A 20,186-nucleotide genomic window follows, 5' to 3' on the forward strand; every position below is an offset into this window, starting at 1 on the left:
TTCACAAAACCATTCTTTTTTATTGGTGAGGGGTACCCGCTGGTGGTGGTATTTTTAAAAAAAAAAAAACTACCTTTTTCACTTTAGCGTCGACATACTCTTATTCACCTTTGCACTGTTATTCCCGACACTACTTCTTCGCTGGTTTAGGGGAATATTGACAGTGTATGGCATGAGGTGTGGTCATATGTCCATCACCTTTGGGGGTCGTTGATTGGCTCTTTCGGCCCTATTTTGCCACGCCCCCGCCTGATTGACATCAGCGGTTTGGTGATTGGGTAAATGTATTTCTCTATCTCTCGCAGCTTTGGCAGTGTATGAGAGTGTGTGCAGGGTACACATTAGCAGACAGAATGCCGCTCCCGACTCACGTTCGTTTGGAGTCTGTCTTATGCTATATTTGTACCCCAAGGAGGACTTCTTCTGAATAAGAATTATACAAACCAGTAGAGGTTATGAATTCTTTGAAGAATGTTCTCCTTGGGGTACGACCACCCACCTCCCCACATTCTGTCTGACAATCTCAGCATGAAAGGTTAGGTATGAGGTACACAGCGAGAGTTACCTGCTCTTGGCTGTTAAGGGGCCCGGGAAGGGGGCCTGTAGGGGTGGTCTCACAAGACAAAAACGAGTTTTTTGTTTTGTAAAATATTTATTCAATATTGTTACAGCTGTCATAGGCATTTTCAATGGACATTTTAATGCTATATATGTACCCCAAGGAGGACATTCTTCAAAGAATTCACAACCTCTACAGGTTTGTATAATTTTTGCATATGTTTGCTTTTCAGCAAGCAGCATTGTTATTGTTGTCTGAATTGCTGGATAGGAAAGAAAGGTTTATATTGGTTGTGATTTCTTGCAACAAAAGGAGAAACAATTGTGTTCCTCTTTGTTTTCAATGTGTTGATACTTCCTTGACTCTCTCCACGATGTCAATGTGTATGGCAAGCCCATATACCTCACTCTGATTGGTCGACGATCCAACCAGTATGCTGGCACCAGGTTTCTCAAGAGAGGCACCAACTCTGAGGTAACTTCCTGTCACATGACTACAGGTTCTGGATACTACGTCTCTGATAGCTCTTACTCTGGGACATGATCTGCAGCTCAGGCATTATCAAAGCTCAAAATAAAACCTGTTGAACTTTATGACCAATGTGTTTGTTATGTGGGTCTGGAGATACTTTTCACCTTGAGAAATTAAGATAGTTTATGATCATCCTGTTTAATGTGTTAATGTGTTGCATCTTGATTGATTTTATTCTCTGTATTCATTCTACAGCCAACTGAAATTTAGGTTTTCTGCACATTTTTACATAAAATGTTGATTTATTGTGCAACCCAGCTGGTGCATTAAATTAACGTATGTATTAAAATTTTCTTTAGGGTGGAGTAGCCAATGAGATTGAAACTGAGCAGATAGTCCATGATGCGTCTGTGACCTTCCTTGAACATGGCAAGGTGACATCCTTCACCCAGATGCGTGGCTCTATTCCATTGTTCTGGTCCCAGGACATAGCCAAGATGGTCCCCAAACCTCCCATCATGTGTAAGCTTTGTTATCTGTAACCACTGTAACACACTGGTTTCACATTATATTACAAAGCAATTGATTCATGAAAGCAGGTTAGTGAAAAACATTAGAGAATTCTTATATATGTTGATTGTGCTAAATTTGAAGGGACTTTGAAAATTTGTGTTTGACATGATTGATCTTGTTAATCCTGATTCAATTCAAATTAAAAAAATAAGATTCTCTCATGTATGAGTTGTTTGGGTGTTGGGTTTTGTGATGTATCCATCAAGTGTTAATGTAAAACTTGTGTGATTATTTCTCCAGTGGACAAGCGAGACCCGTTTGCCCATGCAGCCGGACTTCACTTCAACCAGGTGCTTCAAAGAAGTGGGGCACCTGTCATTGTCCTCAATCTAGTCAAGGTATGTTTGCTCTATATTGAACATTGTGACGCATAACTGGCTTTCATAGATACATTTCCATGGGATCATGTCTGCAGTGGAACTACTGTTTCATTTGTGTTCCTGTTGTGTTGAGACAAGGGAGAAGAAAAGGCATGAGTCTATCCTGAGCGATGAATTCATAGACACAATAAACTACCTGAACCAGTTCCTGCCTCCAGACCACACCATACACTACATCGGATTCGACATGGCAAGGGTCAACAAGAGGTATGTCCATCTCAAAACAATACCTTCTTGTTTCTGAAGGTTAGTGGCATTTTGATATAGATTCAGTAAGAGTTATGTAGCAGGAGAAACTACCACCAAGTAATGAAAGTATGTATAGACAATGTGTTGTGTTAATCAGCAGAAAGGTAGGATACATGTTGTAGTATGGGGAAATATGAGATATATGTTGAGGTATGTGAAAATGTGGGATATATGTTGTAGTATGGGGAAATGTGGGATATATGTTGTAGCATGGGGAAATGTGGGATATATATTGTATGGAAAATGTGGGATATACGTTGTAACATGGGGAAATGTGGGATATATGTTGTAGTATGGGGAAATGTGTGATATATGTTGTAGGATGGGGAAATGTGGGATATATATTGTATGGGAAATGTGGGATATATGTTGTAGTATGGGGAAATGTGGGATATACGTTGTAACATGGGGAAACGTTGGATATATGTTGTAGCATGGGGAAATGTGGGATATATGTTGTAGCATGGGGAAATGAGGGATATATGTGTTGTAGCATGGGGAAATGTGGGATATATGTTGTAGCATGGGGAAATGTGGGATATATGTTGTAGGATGGGGAAATGTGGGATATATGTTGTAGCATGGGGAAATGTGGGATATATGTTGTAGCATGGGGAAATATGGGATATATGTTGTAGTGTGGGGAAATGTGGGATATATATTGTATGGGAAATGTGGGATATACGTTGTAACATGGGGAAATGTGGGATATATGTTGTAGTATGGGGAAATGTGGAATATATGTTGTAGCATGGGGAAATGTGGGATACATGTTGTAGTATGGGGAAATGTGGGATATATGTTGTAGTATGGGGAAATGTGTGATATATGTTGTAGGATGGGGAAATGTGGGATATATGTTGTAGTATGGTGAAATGTGGGATATATGTTGTAGTATGGGGAAATGTGGGATACATGTTGTAGCATGGGGAAATGTGAGATATATGTTGTAGTATGGGAAAATGTGGGATATATGTTGTAGCATGGGGAAATGTGGGATATATATTGTATGGGAAGTGTGGGATATACGTTGTAACATGGGGAAATGTGGGATATATGTTGTAGTAAGGAGAAATGTGGGATATATGTTGTAGTATGGGAAAATGTAGGATATATGTCGTAGTATGGGGAAATATTTGATATATGTTTTAATATGGGGAAATGTGGGATATATGTTGTAGTATGTTGAAATGTGGGATACATGTTGTAGTATGGGGAAATGTGGGATATATGTTGTAGTATGGGGAAATGTGGGATATATGTTGTAGTATAGGGATCAGTGTCAGGGGTGGATCCTGGATTTGGGAGAACAATTCAAAGGTAAAGGAGAAATGTTCTTTAGGTATTTTCTTACAAGAGAACAGGGAATGCACATTCCTAGCTTGTCAGGAGTGATGACTAAATTGGTTCAGGCTGTTCATCACAGTGATGTGGATGTTAGCTCGCCTGCATCCCTGAAGTAAGTGTAAGTGAGGCAGCTCGGAACATCAACCACTGTCTTGCCTGGCTCACACTCATGTGTCAGCATCATTACATTACAACATGCTGTGGTTGACACGATGTGATGTATGTACCAGGAAGGACACTGACGTGCTAGTCCGCCTCGCCAGGATTGCCAAGTACTGCCTCAAACAGACCGGCTTCTTCCTCAGCATGCCTCCATCCCAGGCGCAGGTGGTCCTCAAGGACGAGGAGTAAGTCATCTTACTGTGCAAGGATACAGGGGGATTTCAAAATGCTGGATAATTTACAAATAATTTCTATAGTTTCCAGTTAATTGAGTAACTCATGTCTTATGCCTAACTGTGTAATATGTCTTGAAATAAGGGGCTGTGCTCAATCCCTGCAATAATACAAGTCAGTTGTTTTAAACTAAGAGATTCTTCATGTCATATCAAACTCATATTTGCTTCCAGTTTGTATGACTGAGTATTTACGAAAACCAAATGTGATCATCTCTACAAGTCCAGATTGATGGTTTGAGAGAATTCTGTGAATTTGACACTGCTTTTAACAGTACTCCATCTTGCAGAGCTGGATCACCAACAATTGGCTTCACATATATTCATGCAGGTCATCAGTCATCATTAAGTCAAGCCAGGACCTCCATTCATGGGATTCATGCCATTAAAATTCCCTCCTCATATCAAGTTAAATACTGACAGACCACACAAATCACTTAGACAAGACATCATCATGTACATAACTTAATTGTTCAAGGTTCAAGGGAATTCAAGGTCACCGCTCAGCAACTGGTTTACGCCAGACTGGCATAGTAAGGACAAACTGTGTGGATTGTCTTGACAGAACCAACACAGCCCAGTTTGCTGTTGGACGTTGTGCTATGGCATATCAAGTAAGTTCCTTAGTCATGTCAGAGTTATCTCCCTGTGTTCAAGTTCAGTCTCACAGCATCTGACCTGAGTTTTAGAGACAAGGAGGGCCAATAAAATTAAAAGTAACTAGGTGTTAGGAACACTATAACTAAATACAGATAACAGTGTGACTTTTTTCATCCTTTCAGCTTTATGCCTTGAATGTGATTGACAAACCCCACTTGGAGTTCGACACCGACTGTCTAAGGTGGGAGTATATCTCGTTTGTATAGGTATTTTATATAACAGGTGGTGTCCATGGACGTAGTTTTCATTAAAAGAATAAATGTAGAGAAAACTTACTAAGACAGAACCCAAACATACAACTGTTTGGATGTGTCCAAGTGCTGAATGTCTGTTGTAATAGGCGATGCTTGCCAGTTCACTCTAGTGTAATGTCTGACTTGCGGCTGTTGTGTATTGTGTGATCTCTTACTGTTGTTTCTGTTCAGAATGTTAGAGGATCTGTATGAGGATCATGGTGACACAATGGCACTGCAGTATGGGGGATCACAGCTGGTGCACCGAATCAAGGGTTACCGGAAGATCTCACCCTGGACCTCTCACTCAAGGGACATCATGCAGACACTGTCCCGTTACTATAGCAACGCCTTTTCAGGTGAGTGTGAGAAATACTTACACACAATTGTGGTAGTGATCGATGCAGAAATCATGTGTTCTCTGATTCTGTTTACTGAACCAATTCTTGTATAGATTGACGTGGCGGGGAGACATTGTGACAACCATACAAGCCAGGGACCCTGTCTGTAATGTCAGTAAGGCTATGCAAATGGCAAATTTAATTAGAGAACAATTCCACAGAGAAAAAGCTTAAAACATTTCAAGCTTTGCTGTGGATGTCATCATTTCTGCTGCCCTGATATACACTACTACCTGTGCCTTCAAGAAGCAGACTCCGAGCAAACATATAAGCATAGTTACATATAAGCTGACTAATATTTGTGTATATGTATGTTCTGACAGCATGTCATTGTGCCCTCATGCTGGCATGAGTGTAGGTCCTGCTGACCACCACTCTGACTGTACACACTGCTGTTATACAGCTGGAGTATTGCTGCCAGCTATTATCATGTATATTCTGTGTTGACCTATGACTGGCAGACCTGGAGAAGCAGCAGGCCTACAATTTGTTCCTGGGTGTGTTTGAACCGAAGGATGGAGATCTGAACTTGTGGGAACTACCGACAGACTATTATCTGCACAACCAAAATGCCCTCACCTTCACCCGACTCAAGCACAGGAGGTGTGTATCCCTTATTATGTTGATAACTTACACAATGAAAAATTTGGTCACATGTTCCATCCTTTACAGTTAGGTACACATATTTACAAATATCAGAGTTATAAAATACTAGTTAAAATTACTGAAGATGCCGTCTTATAGGCTACCAAAGAAATGTTACAATATGATGATACTATTCGACAAAAATGTTACAAATTGGGTTTCTTCTGTTAGAACTTTTCTATTTTCGAAAGGGTTTGATTTTGCATGGGACAATCAGTGTGTTGATTCTGAGGGCAAGTTTATTTCAGAACTAACACAAAGACTAAAAGATATCTATTTGCAAGAATGGTCTGAAAAGATGTCCCTTTCCAGTAAATGTTTGTATTATAAGATGTTCAAATGTACTTCGTGTCTAAACGTAAAACAGTATAGGATAGCGTTAAGTAAACTGAGATGTTCTTCACATGATTTACTTATCGAAAGTGGAAGATTTAAAAATGTCAAAAAAGAAAACAGAACTTGCAAGCTATGTGATCTTAACCAAATAGAAGATGAATATCATTATCTTTTAATTTACCCAACATATAATTCCATCAGAAAGTTGTATATTAAGAAATATTATCAAGTCCATCCAAACCTCTATAAATTCTTTGCATTGTTGAATAACACAAACCATGCTATACTTCAAAACTTGTCCATGTTTACCCATTATGCTATGTTGTATAGGACAGAATATATGTCAAAACACATTGTAACCTACAGCTGATTATTTCCCTTTCTTTATGTATATCACATGTGCGTGTAAATAGTGATTTTTTAAATGTGTTGTACTACAGGCCTGTGGCCTTTCAGTACCAGAAATAAATATATATAGATAATCCATCTTTTACAGTTAGGTCACATAATCCATCCTTTACAGTTAGGTCACATAATCCATCTTTTACAGTTAGGTCACATAATTAATCTTTTACAGTTTTGGTCACATAATCCGTCTTTTACAGTTTTGGTCACATAATCCATCTTTTACAGTTTTGGTCACGTCTCATGTTCAGCATTATTCTCCATGGTTGTTGACATCATGTATTCTCCACAGCTATTCTCAATGGTGGGAACTTCCTGTGTGTCATAGTCTACCACTCTCATCAGAGGAAGGTGGGTGCCAATTGACATATTCGCCAGTTTAGCTAACATTCTGTTTTCAATTTGAAACAACCTATGAAAGTTCATGTATTTTTCCTTTTTTGGGCTAACCTTGTGAGAATGAATTTCCACTTTCAAATTACCTGACGTTCTATGTGGACATGTCTAGAATCTAAGTCCTCAACTGTCGACCTGCTGCCAGTCACCAAGGGCGAGAGGGATGAGAGAGTGAATGCCTTCTTTGAGTACTACCGGCCATTCGAGCTGACTTCACTTGATGACCACTACTGTATGTCCATGACCAGCTCGATCAAGTAAGACACAGATGCTTACTTCCTACTCAGTAAACTGTTTTTATGTGGCAGCAGAGGATATTTGTAAACGTTGTCAGTAGCTGTAAATGGCTTGAAGCACTGATAGCACTGTTGTCGGTCGACAACAGCAGGTACTTCAAGTGACCTCATCTGGTAGCTGACACCTGTGGCATGTCAGGAACACTAATGTGAGACTAACAGATCCCCTGTCCTCCTACATGCATACAAGCTAACTGAAATGACAACCATGTAGAAAACTGTCATTCACTGGCAATGGAAGTATAGTTTCTTCACATACAGATCTCCAAATTTAGACTACCAATAAGATTGATCCCATGGCATTGGGAGTAGAGAATGCCTCTAACATCTAGTCTGGATGTCAGTACAGTTTCTCTTGATTCAAGCATTTATAACTTCAACACCACTGGAAACTGTGGATGACATCTGGCACATTGTGTATGACAGAGCACTGATATCCTACCCACAGGGACTTCATGCCCAAGGGAGCCAGTGATCCCAGTCCATTCCACCTGCGGCGCATCGCTGCTGCTTCCACCAACACAGCCCAGCAGGACAAGAGCGGGTAAGTACCCTCCCAGGACTAAATTGATGGATACATGTCGTCATGGCTGATGATGGCATGGCAACAGGTGGGCATGTTCATGCCATTATTGAGCCATCTAAACATTCTGATTTTGATATGCTTAACAGAGGACATGTGGTCTTGTGTTAATGCTGTCATTGTCCTAACAGCATATGTTGTCTTGTGCTACTTCCCTCGGAGTTCTAATGGCACATGTTGTCATGTGTTAATGACTTTGGTTAATGACGTTGGCACATGTGGTCTTGTGTTAATGACGTCAGGGTTCTAATGGCACATGTTGTCTTGTGTTAATGACCTCAGGGTTCCAATGGCACATGTGGTCTTGTGTTAATGACGTCAGGGCTCTAACAGCCGTCAGAGATTCTAATGGCACATGTAGCTATGTATTGATGATGTCATGGTGGTGGTGGTGGTGGTTTATTTGCATGATTATGATACAGTCTGTGATTTGTTGGTGTTGATGAAGGTCATGTGATATATTTGAGAATCCTTAAGCAACTGGGCATGACGTACACAGCACTGACATGTGATTCAGTAATAGTGACACATGTGACACAATAACAAGCAAGCAAGCAGCTTTCCTTGTTACAATTTTGTCTCATTCTCTATTCTTCTGAATTTTTCTGTATTGTTCAAAAGGAAACCTGTCTCCAACTCTGGGACTTTAAAGTACAGATTTATAAGCATTTGTAAATAGACAACCTTTTGCCAATATCTAAATATGAAATATGATTTCCGAAGAGTAAGACTTCTCAATCCAAATTGTCCTGCTGTTTTTGTTTCTAAATAGTTTTCAGTGGTATAGGTCTATCGTGAAAAGGCTCAAAACACAAACCAGAGTCTAGTCACATAATATTTAATAGGCCTGCATCTGCAGTGCGCAGAATCGTCACCTGGGAAATGGAAGAGTAGCGTAAGCTTTTAATGATTGATTGCAAACAGTGCTATAGAAGGGGCATGTACTGCCCGTTTAAGATACAGTGGATGCACTCTGAAACAGTTCAGAATATATCTTTGGAAACATTGCACATGAATAATGGGAGGCAGAAAGCTTGCGAGGACTCTGTTTGAGCCCTGTACATGGAGTATCCAACCATAGAACAGGACACAGAGAACAACAAGTAACTTTACAGAAATGACCGTATGCCATTGCCATAGTCAGTGTTGAGTGTGAATACTTACATGCTACTCCCCACATAATCATATTTATGTATTAAACCTGAAGATTGTCTGTTGGTCTCCATGAAAAGTTGGCAACCATATCTGTTTTTGATGCAATATTTTTAATACGTTAGAGCTGTAAATTCAGAAAGGTTGGATTGGTGAAGATGTTTGGATTTTTGTATTTGCCTGATTGCCTGAATGTATGTAATACTGTGGCCCATGAAATGAAATTGCCTCTAGGAATACACTTTGTGTAAAATTACCTTTAATGTGAAAGGTGTGTCCACTGCAGGACCAATCATCAAGGAAACCTCAATATATATTTCACAAAAGTGAATTCCGTTGCTCCGTAAACACAAAACCAACAGACATTCTTGACTCTAATACTAGCGATGGACATACTGGCAACTGATTTCTTGTTTTATATTGCATATATTGTTTTATGCAAAGTGATACCAGATGAGTTTTGACCTTGTGAAGATTTCCTTTTGGAGTTTCTTTTATTGATAAGTGCTTTATTCTTAGTCAAGCTTTTACTGTCAAAAGGTAAATGTTAATGCTTTTATTTGCCTTTTTGTTTGTTGCCAAATTTGACATTCTGTTTTGTTCTGCATGTGAAGTTTTGATGCTGTTTCTAGAGTGGCCACATTCCATCGCAACCAAAGCAGCACACAACTTTCCTTCATTACCAGGTTGGTTGCCATGACAACACTAACAGGTTGTCACAAACTCCACACACTGCCCATTGCAAGCCTACCTAGATCCTACATTAAAACTTGCAAGTAGAAGTGATGCCGTGAAGTTTGTCTTTGCACAGAAACATCATGCACCTAATTGTCCAGTTATCACAATATAATGCAATGCTAATCTTTTTCTATGATTAATCCTCTGTTTTTATGTTTAATCAGTAATTATTTTATTCTAAGTGTACTCTGTAATTAATCATATGTGGTTGTATCCAGTGATAGTTTCTGTAGAATTTAAAATATAAGCCCCCAAAAAGATATGGTTTGGATATCAAGTGGTGGTATTAGATGGAGGCATATTGTATTTCAGTTGAACATTTGCCTTCATGATGTCAACATTACCCATGAATACCACGGATTGTACACTCATGCCTCCCTAACAACATGCACCGAGTGTGAATGCACAATATCATTTCGAGAGAGGTCAGATGTAGTATATATATAATTTGGGATTTCACTTTTGGAGTAAAGTAAAGATTCTAGTACTTTTGCTGGGTTGAGTCCCACTCAGTCCCACTGAGCTAGACACCTGATTGCCAGCAGACGTCAGCTGCCTAACCTGTCACCATGGTTTCTATAAAAATTGAAGTTGGACAACTTTCTAAGAGGCATTGTGTATTCATAGCTTTTGTTCATGGGAACTGCGCCAATATACAGAGGTTAAATAAAGTCTGTGGTCTGGACTACTAGTTGGCCAACTTCCAATTATAGATATTATCATGTGGACAGTACAAGATGGTGTTTTACCATATTCCACTGTCCCCATCTTAATATCTATAATCAGAAGTTCTGTAATATGTAGTTTGTAGGCAGATAGTATGTGACCACATTTCACATGAAATATTACTGCACTTGTGCGTTTTTTGTAGAAATATTTTTTTCTTGTCACTCTCAGACAATAGTTTGCCTGAACTGTCTTAGTATCAGTTTGTTGTTTCCATGCAGACATTGCTGTGGTTGGAACAGAGGTTATGAGAATTTGACAACTCCCTGTTACTTTGACAGTATCTTTGAATTGCTTAATTATTTACCTTCCTTGAAAATCTCTGCTTGCTTGCTTCTAATGAACTATTTTCTGTGCGTTTTGTCAGCTTCTTTCAATTAAAATTTGATAGTAATGAGATAGTAATTTCTTTCATTTATATTTTTTATGCAAATTTTTAAAACTTCATCAGAGATTCTCTTGAGGTAAACACAATGCTGCATCACCACAACATCTGTGTTTGTTTGCTAGATACAACTATGACACATGTAATCCTTAGATCAGGGGACTGTTTGGCTCTGTGTTACTGCTCTAGCATTGCTGCTTGAGACCAATGTCAGGCAGGTTTCTCAGTGTGATTGTAGTGTGACAACTATCACATGGCTCTCCTGAAACATGGAAACCATGGCAACTGTGGTGCAAGGATCACATTGTTCGAAGGGATTCACTGTTGTTAGCTGTTGCATTCTGATACTTGGTTTGTAGACAGGATGCTAATCCGAACATTTCGGGCAAGGACTCAACATCATCCATCACCTCTCAGGGGTCAGAGGGCAGCACGAGCAGCACCGACGATTCAGACATGGAAGGTGACGTCAACCTCGGCTCAGACTCGTCAAGTCCGTATGACTCAGAGTCAGAGTCTAACTATGTATCGTTCAAGGTAAGTGTTTTACAGGCGGTTGCAGGGAATGGTTGGGGTAGTTTACAATGCTGTTTGTTCCACAGTCTAAGTAAACTTATCCTCAGTACTTTTCATTACACTACACTACTGAGTCTAACTAAACCTTATGGGAGGTCGCATCAGGTAGCCTTTGAGATTGACCAATCAGAACACAGCTTACCAAATCGCAAAAGTGGACATTTGCACATATCTTTTGAACTTTTTATCTCGAAAAGGTTAATACCCGAACGATTCCGAATGCTATTTAGCGTACACTTGCTTCCGGGTGATGCACACGGTGTAAGTAAACAGTCACTGAAAATGGTGTTTTGGGCAATATTCAAGGATGTCATCTTGCGGGAATATTAGTTAATGGTAACCATTAACAGAAACCCCTAAGCCTGTATACTGCAGGTCAAATAATTGTGTTATATGCGGACTTTTGTTTGTGGAGAGATATGTGTCAGTGACCTGAATATTTTGAAAGTCCCTCCGATCCCTAAATAGTAGCTGTTTTCTGATTGGTTACATCTGTTTAACTGTCTCGTGTTTGATTGGACGGTCATTGGTCGGTTACCTGACGCGACCTTCAACTAGGTTTTGTTAGACTCAGTGGTGGAGTGTAATGAAATACACTGAGACTAAGTTTACTTAGACTGGTTCGTTCCAGTACTCCAGGGACACACATCCTCGATATCTCCAGGGTATACGTTCCAATAAGTCTCCACTATACCCTGGACGCATCTATGGCTAAGCCCGATAAATTTATTATCTCCCTTGGCTGACTTTTTATCCAATCAGGTGTATACGCCGGGAAGTTGAGCAAGCCAATCACAACACACTTTCGCTTTTTACATTATCTAACCGATTAAACTTGGCAAAACAAACCATGCAGAGGTTCTCTGAAAGAGGCAGAAGGAGTTCTTGCATATATATATATATTTAATTTTCGGACCTATCAATGTGTAAGTATGATTTCTCCTAAATCTCAGTCGCACTGCGAGTAAACGGCATACAACCGCTATCTTTATTGACACTGGCAAGTTCAGTTGTAACGGCGGCTTAGCTGATTGGCTGATTGTGAGGATGCGAGCCAGTAAAGGGAGGTAATAAAATTTTTGGCCGTAGATGCATCCAGGGTATAGTGGAGACTTATCAGAACGTATACCCTGGAAATATCGAGGATGAGGGACACAGTACTCTGGGGTTTTCTGTTGACAATGCTGTTTGTTCCAGTATACCAGGGACACTGTACCCAGGGGTTTTCTGATGACAATGCTGTTTGTTCTAGTATACCAGGGACACAGCTCTGGGGTTTTCTTATGACAATGCTGTTTGTTCCAGTATACCAGGGACACAGCTCTGGGGTTTTCTGATGACAATGCTTTTTGTTCTAGTATACCAGGGACACAGCACTGGGGTTTTCTGATGACAAAGCTGTTTGTCCCAGTACACCTGGGACACAGCTCTGGGGTTTTCTGTTGACAATGCTGTTTGTTCCAATATACCAGGGACACAGCACTGGGGTTTTCTGATGACAATGCTGTTTGTTCTAGTATACCAGGGACACATCTGTGGGGTTTTCTGATGACAATGCTGTTTGTTCCAATATACCAGGGACACAGCTGTGGGGTTTTCTGATGACAATGCTGTTTGTTCTAGTATACCAGGGACACAGCTGTGGGGTTTTCTGTTGACAATGCTGTTTGTTCTAGTATACCAGGGACACATCTGTGGGGTTTTCTGATGACAATGCTGTTTGTTCCAATATACAAGGGACACAGCTCTCGGGTTTCTGTTGGCAATGCTGTTTGTTCCAATATACCAGGGACACAACACTGGGGTTTTTCTTGACATTGCTGTTTGTTCCAGTATACCAGGGACACAGCACTGGGGTTTTCTGATGACAATGCTGTTTGTTCTAGTATACCAGGGACACATCTGTGGGGTTTTCTGATGACAATGCTGTTTGTTCCAATATACCAGGGACACAGCTGTGGGGTTTTCTGATGACAATGCTGTTTGTTCTAGTATACCAGGGACACAGCTGTGGGGTTTTCTGTTGACAATGCTGTTTGTTCTAGTATACCAGGGACACATCTGTGGGGTTTTCTGATGACAATGCTGTTTGTTCCAATATACAAGGGACACAGCTCTGGGGTTTCTGTTGGCAATGCTGTTTGTTCCAATATACCAGGGACACAACACTGGGGTTTTTCTTGACATTGCTGTTTGTTCCAATATACCAGGGACACAGCTATGGGGTTTTCTGTTGACATTGCTGTTTGTTCCAGTATACCAGGGGCACAGTACCCAGGGGTTTTCTGTTGACAATGCTGTTTGTTCCAATATACCAGGGACACAGCTCTGGGGTTTTCTAATGACAGTGCTATTTGTTCCAGTATACCAGGGACACAGCTATGGGGTTTTCTGTTGACTATGCTGTTTGTTCCAGTATGCTATGGACACAGTACCAAGGGGTTTTCTGTTGACATTGCTGTTTGTTCCAAAATACCAGGGACACAGCTATCGGGTTTTCTGCTGACAATGCTGTTTGTTCCAATATACCAGGGACACAACACTGGGGTTTTTCTTGACATTGCTGTTTGTTCCAGTATACCAGGGACACAGCTCTGGGGTTTTCTGTTGACAATGCTGTTTGTTCCAATATACCAGGGACACAACACTGGGGTTTTTCTTGACATTGCTGTTTGTTCCAATATACCAGGGACACAGCTATGGGGTTTTCTGTTGACATTGCTGTTTGTTCCAGTATACCAGGGGCACAGTACCCAGGGGTTTTCTGTTGACAATGCTGTTTGTTCCAATATACCAGGGACACAGCTCTGGGGTTTTCTAATGACAGTGCTATTTGTTCCAGTATACCAGGGACACAGTACCCAGGGGTTTTCTGTTGACAATGCTGTTTGTTCCAATATACCAGGGACACAGCTCTGGGGTTTTCTAATGACAGTGCTATTTGTTCCAGTATACCAGGGACACAGCTATGGGGTTTTCTGTTGACTATGCTGTTTGTTCCAGTATGCTATGGACACAGTACCAAGGGGTTTTCTGTTGACATTGCTGTTTGTTCCAGTATACCAGGGACACAGCTATCGGGTTTTCTGCTGACAATGCTGTTTGTTCCAATATACCAGGGACACAACACTGGGGTTTTTCTTGACATTGCTGTTTGTTCCAGTATACCAGGGACACAGCTCTGGGGTTTTCTGTTGACAATGCTGTTTGTTCCAATATACCAGGGACACAACACTGGGGTTTTTCTTGACATTGCTGTTTGTTCCAATATACCAGGGACACAGCTATGGGGTTTTCTGTTGACATTGCTGTTTGTTCCAGTATACCAGGGGCACAGTACCCAGGGGTTTTCTGTTGACAATGCTGTTTGTTCCAATATACCAGGGACACAGCTCTGGGGTTTTCTAATGACAGTGCTATTTGTTCCAGTATACCAGGGACACAGCTATGGGGTTTTCTGTTGACTATGCTGTTTGTTCCAGTATGCTATGGACACAGTACCAAGGGGTTTTCTGTTGACATTGCTGTTTGTTCCAAAATACCAGGGACACAGCTATCGGGTTTTCTGCTGACAATGCTGTTTGTTCCCAGGGACACAGCTCTAGAGTTTTTGTTGGCAATGCTGTAATTCTGGTCTATGGCTCAGTGTGCACTACAAGCCAAGATGACTGTAAGGCACTAGATTGTTAGCAACAAGTACAATCATTTAGCATCCTTGGTAGGGGATCGACATCCAGATGTTCTACTCTCCAGACAGATAGTGTGTCTGCTGGACTTTATAGGTGGTCTACATTATATGTGACTTGAACAATCCATGTTCCTTATAGGACTTGTTTCCGTCCATGAAGAAAGTGTACAACACAGACATCACAGACCTCAACAAGAGAGACAAGAAGCTGTATGAGAGGTGGGACTTAATGCAGACACACAAAATTAGTTGAGGCCAATTTCTGTTGGGCCACTGGTTTTTACACCTTTGGGTTTTTAATGATATTATTTGTATTGTACAATGATATCTAGAGTGGCAGTATGATGGCCTGTGGTGATTATTTTAGGAACATTGAAAGGTTAGTTTGAGATGAGGTATGACCAGACTGACAATATTGTTTCACAGTGCTAGTGATAATTAAATCGCAAGCCATTGTTTATTTTCAGACAAGATCTAACTGACCCGTGTTTGAGTGTGTTTGAGAGTTTTCATTATATTTAAAGCCACTATTTTGAGATGAGATATTGTTTGACTGTTATCATTAACTTTTAGAACCATTGGTCATGTTTCAAAACACAAACAAAGTTGCAACTGAATTGTTTTCAAAGGAGATGTCATTGTGATGTCATAATGTAGTAAGAAAAGCAGTCGTATTGTTTCATTTAGTGAAAAGTTTCCCTGTGTAAAAGTAATCTGCTTAAATCTTCTGGCCAGGTACGTGGAGATCCAGCAGGGTTTCCGGGAGCCGGAGACAAGCGACCCGGACCAGTCCATATTCTGTATCAAGCAGAGGCGGGTCAAACCAGGCTTGGATATGTAAGTCATACATTGGGGAGACCTGCGTTATCATTACATTGTCAGGTTCCACCAAGTGAACTTTCTGATCAGCCAGTCAGTAATTAAACTTGTGTTCTCCTATCTACAGCATTGATCTAACGTAACTGAAACATTACCGATTTTATCCCAGTAATGTTGTCTTGTATTTTGTGCTTTCTTTGTCACAAAGTGTTTCAGCTGAATGGGCTTGTACATCACAAAACTGAAGACTGACAAATTTAGTTAATAATATTATACAGTTAGAAGTTACAAAGTACTGCTTTTGGTGAATATTTGTTAGTGACAATGAAGCTGATCTTGTGTCGTGTGACAGTCAATATGTATGCCATGCCATCATTTGTATAGTTATCTGGGCATCAAGCAGCAGGGGTTCAAAAATCCCATCACCCAACACTCGGGACAAGGCAGTTTTCACTTCAGGCAGTCCAATAATGGTATCTTACTTGTCCGTGGACTACTAGATAACTTCCACCTGCAGTTTCAAACTATAAATACACTTGGACTTCATTTCATATCTTCTCAAAATGTAGCTATCAAATTTAACAATGATAATAAAGTAGGGTCATCTGTTATGGCTATGTATTACTTTTTTGTAAATAGTCCAGTAAACATCAAATACCATGTTGATTTCTTCTGTTATAATTTCATCATCAATTTCATGTCTGGAATCAACACTTCACAAATTCATAGCAATATATCTGACTCATTAGTTACCGGTCATTACCAGAGACTGAAAAGCTTACAGGAGACTTTCACAATGGTGCACTGTGATGCTTGACTTCGCAATGGTGCACTGTGATGCTTGACTTCACAATGTTGCACTGTGATGCTTGACTTGAGTCAATTATTTCACCCCCAGTCATATTTTCCTGTTATAAAAACTGTTTCTGAGAAACAATTTTTGGTTAAATGAAAACATTAGTCTTCTCCAAACATTACTCCTTATCACTAAATCTCCACCAACTTTTGAAAGAATATTGAACAGCAAAAGAAATACAGGTTTTCAAAAAGAATTTATCTCATAAAAGTATGTGTTCATGTTTATGTCTTCTTTTTAAAAACTTGAAAAAAAAAGAGAAAAAAGTTGCATTTCTTTTGCTGTATATTTTGTATGTTGCAGCTACCCAATCAGTGCATTCAAGCTGGACAGTACATACGGTGTGGAGCCACCTCCGGTCAGCCGCCTGTCTCAGGACATTTACACAGCCTATGTACAGCGCGGTCAGCATGGTGCTGGCCCACCCACTAAAGCTGATAAAATAACATACGCTAAATATGTCAGTCATAAGTATATGTAAGGTGTGGGTGTGAACTCATGAAACTTCAGTGTTGTCAGTTTGAAGAAGTTCAGTGACCACACAAACCATCAAACGCAGGCTGCTGATAACAAAGTCAAGGTCATGAAGTACATTTACTTGAAGGACCATGTTTTGGAGGAGTCACAGAGAGCTGTAGAGTTGTTAAAGAGTTCATCACAGTTTCATGTCTTCCTTTAATGCAGGACACAGATAATGACTGTGTGTTTTACCAACAATAAGCATAGTGCCAGTAGTGCTGACAGACATGTTTCTTCTGTCTTGGAGTATGGAGATGGTTAAAGATGGATTGCATGTCTTACTTCAATGCGAAAATACTCTTACTAACATTTGAAATGTGATAATTGCATCTTGAAATCAATTCTATCCCTATGTGGTCTGTTCCGCTATCTTTCAGATGTTGTGTGACAGTGTCAACATGATCACTTTAAGATCTTGTATCCAAAACAAACCAAATTTCCTTGACACACGTATATGATGTACCAAAGTTGCTGGAATAGATTGATGCCTCCCTTGAAAACATAACAGGTCTGACAAACCCTGAAAGTAAATAAACCGCTGCTTTAAGAAGGTATTTGGTCAATAATGTTTATTTCAAAACATATATTTTTCTTTTGGAACACCAAAAGGTGATATTGAAACAAAACCCTTTAATATACAAACTGCAAACCACACACATTTGAACAGAACAAAGTCTGTGGATAGCAACTTCTATTATTTCGAGAGTGTGACGTTTTGATACAGATACTTGTACCTTTGTCAAGCAGTTACTATCAATGAGGCTTGTTCTGTATTGTACTGTACTATTGCAGATTGTCATTTTTCTATAATTGTGATATGTAATATCAAACTCAACAATTTGCTATAAGAAGAAAATAGTGATGTATAAACAACTGCTGAATACACAGTTGGTACCATCATGGCTTCTTAGCTGATATTTACCTGATGTTTCCTCAGTGAACAGGCCATGTTACTGAAGTGGTGAACATACAGGAGCCGACGCCCACTCACTTACCCATTGCAGCAGCTTACAGTGGACATATCACCATGACTTTTGTTTGTTGCTTAATGACACACTCAGCAGTATTCCAGCTATATGCTGGTGGTCTGTAAATAATCAAGCCTGAACCAGACAATCCAGTAATTGGTGTTTGAAAATGTTGATGGAATACAAATCTCTCATATGTTGCTTCCAGCTGGTGTATAAGTGCTGAAGGGAAGTGTGCAATAATACTGAAAGGATTACATATTTTTGTAAAATAAATTATTCTGTGTGTTGATGTCTTTTGTTATGATTTAGTCTTGCATTTGCAAAACAAACCCCTGTAGGGTAACTTTGTCAGGATAGAACCTCCACACTCTGCTGCTGTTTTTAGACTTGTCTCCTCTGGATAATTTCATAAGTTTACTCAAGGTTTTACATGTTGACTGATTCCTGTGTATTTAACTCGAACATCTTGTGGTCATACCTATGTTTTCAGTAAGTCAACCTTGAATCTATACATAATTCTACAGAATATAATATATGACTGTAAACCAAAATCAGCAGAACAACAAAGACATCATGGTAGTATATGTAAAACTGTGACTCTATTGATTCCCGTAAGAACATATTTCGGTATCCAGCACACCTTTAAGGTCAGTAGATACTAACAGCCATTATGACAGCCACACAACTGAAGTGATGTTGTATCATTACTTGTAGACTTAGACGTCAGCTTGATCTTCCCTCTGATTTTTGTTCCATTGTTAAGCATTTATATACAGTGTACTCTGTTGATATCGACCTGCATAAACATCGGCATTCTGTCTACGTCAGCGCAAAGTTTGAGGAATGTTTTGTTTCCAAAATTGAATATATCCAGTCCCTGGAGAAAAATGTCAAAATTACACAATTTTATAACAACAGTACAACATGTGTCTGTGAGGAATTAGGGGAGGGGAGTCAGAGGAAAATGGCACAGTTCAAAGACCACTCTTACCATAAAGTTTAACAATGAAGTAGAAAGTGGTACTTTAGTTTGAGATTCATATGTTATGTCCAGTGGTGGTTTGTGTCATTTCGTTTCGGATTAATGCCAATCCTACATTTATAGGAACTGAAGTTCGGTGGGGATCAGTAAGTGTTGTATATATCGTTCCAACATGTACAAAAGACTGGAGAACTCGAGTTGTCATCACCTTTCCAAATAAAATTTATAATGAAAGGTTTAACCAAAAGCGTCATGTAATGTAGAGTATAAATGTCTGTAAAAACGTCTATGTGGATCCAGCATTGCACTATAATAAGCACTCGTTACTATTTCCGGTAAGATGGCCGCGACCATGAAGATTGCGTTGACATATTGAAAGTTAAAGTAGGCTATAAACAGATTGAGACACTGTTGGTGGCGTATTGTCTGAGAGGAAATTTATAGGTAACAGTTTCAGAGTAAACCAAGGAAAATGCCGTCGTCGGGAGGGAAGAAAGGAGCGCAGCGTACGAAGGGAAACGTCAAAGTATGTAACTGACTGATCTGAGCCGCAATTCGGTCTTATACAGGGTCATGTCTTGACTGTGTAGCTTCGCATCGCGGTTCTCGGCTAGTCTTGCGTGCCGATCAATTCCAATACAGGAATGTTGCAAGTAACAGTCATTAGTTCTTGATGATTATCATATTCTGTCATCTTCGTCCTCGAATTTCTGCTAAAATAAATCATGGTGACATTGGCAGATAGTCTGTAACAAACTTGAGAACAAATACATATAAACATGATGATTAAGTTTATTTTTGTTGTCTTTTCTGAGAGTGATGTGTCAAACTGAAATGCTCATTGT

The 20,186-nt window shown here is 39.8% G+C and overlaps 2 protein-coding genes across 2 annotated transcripts in view; both read left to right on the top strand.

The window, feature by feature from the left end:
- Positions 1-18,645, top strand: part of LOC137287298 (polyphosphoinositide phosphatase-like) — a 37,140-nt gene extending 18,495 nt beyond the window's left edge. The window contains exons 8-24 of the mRNA XM_067819536.1: positions 933-1,033; positions 1,390-1,552; positions 1,844-1,941; positions 2,057-2,190; positions 3,810-3,926; positions 4,453-4,588; positions 4,757-4,815; positions 5,060-5,226; positions 5,730-5,871; positions 6,947-7,005; positions 7,163-7,307; positions 7,795-7,890; positions 9,714-9,767; positions 11,290-11,467; positions 15,334-15,413; positions 15,930-16,031; positions 17,173-18,645. Of these exons, the coding sequence (XP_067675637.1) occupies positions 933-1,033; positions 1,390-1,552; positions 1,844-1,941; positions 2,057-2,190; positions 3,810-3,926; positions 4,453-4,588; positions 4,757-4,815; positions 5,060-5,226; positions 5,730-5,871; positions 6,947-7,005; positions 7,163-7,307; positions 7,795-7,890; positions 9,714-9,767; positions 11,290-11,467; positions 15,334-15,413; positions 15,930-16,031; positions 17,173-17,350 (2,009 nt within the window). The 3' untranslated portion in view covers positions 17,351-18,645. The remainder of the gene's footprint in view (positions 1-932; positions 1,034-1,389; positions 1,553-1,843; positions 1,942-2,056; positions 2,191-3,809; positions 3,927-4,452; positions 4,589-4,756; positions 4,816-5,059; positions 5,227-5,729; positions 5,872-6,946; positions 7,006-7,162; positions 7,308-7,794; positions 7,891-9,713; positions 9,768-11,289; positions 11,468-15,333; positions 15,414-15,929; positions 16,032-17,172) is intronic.
- Positions 18,646-19,666: 1,021 nt separating this feature from the next.
- Positions 19,667-20,186, top strand: part of LOC137287573 (E3 ubiquitin-protein ligase listerin-like) — a 44,448-nt gene continuing 43,928 nt past the window's right edge. Inside the window, exon 1 of the mRNA XM_067819939.1 lies at positions 19,667-19,867. Within this exon, the coding sequence (XP_067676040.1) occupies positions 19,814-19,867 (54 nt within the window). The 5' untranslated portion in view covers positions 19,667-19,813. The remainder of the gene's footprint in view (positions 19,868-20,186) is intronic.

The sequence above is a fragment of the Haliotis asinina genome, chromosome 6, assembly GCF_037392515.1.
Source record: "Haliotis asinina isolate JCU_RB_2024 chromosome 6, JCU_Hal_asi_v2, whole genome shotgun sequence".
Lineage (NCBI taxonomy): Eukaryota > Metazoa > Mollusca > Gastropoda > Lepetellida > Haliotidae > Haliotis > Haliotis asinina.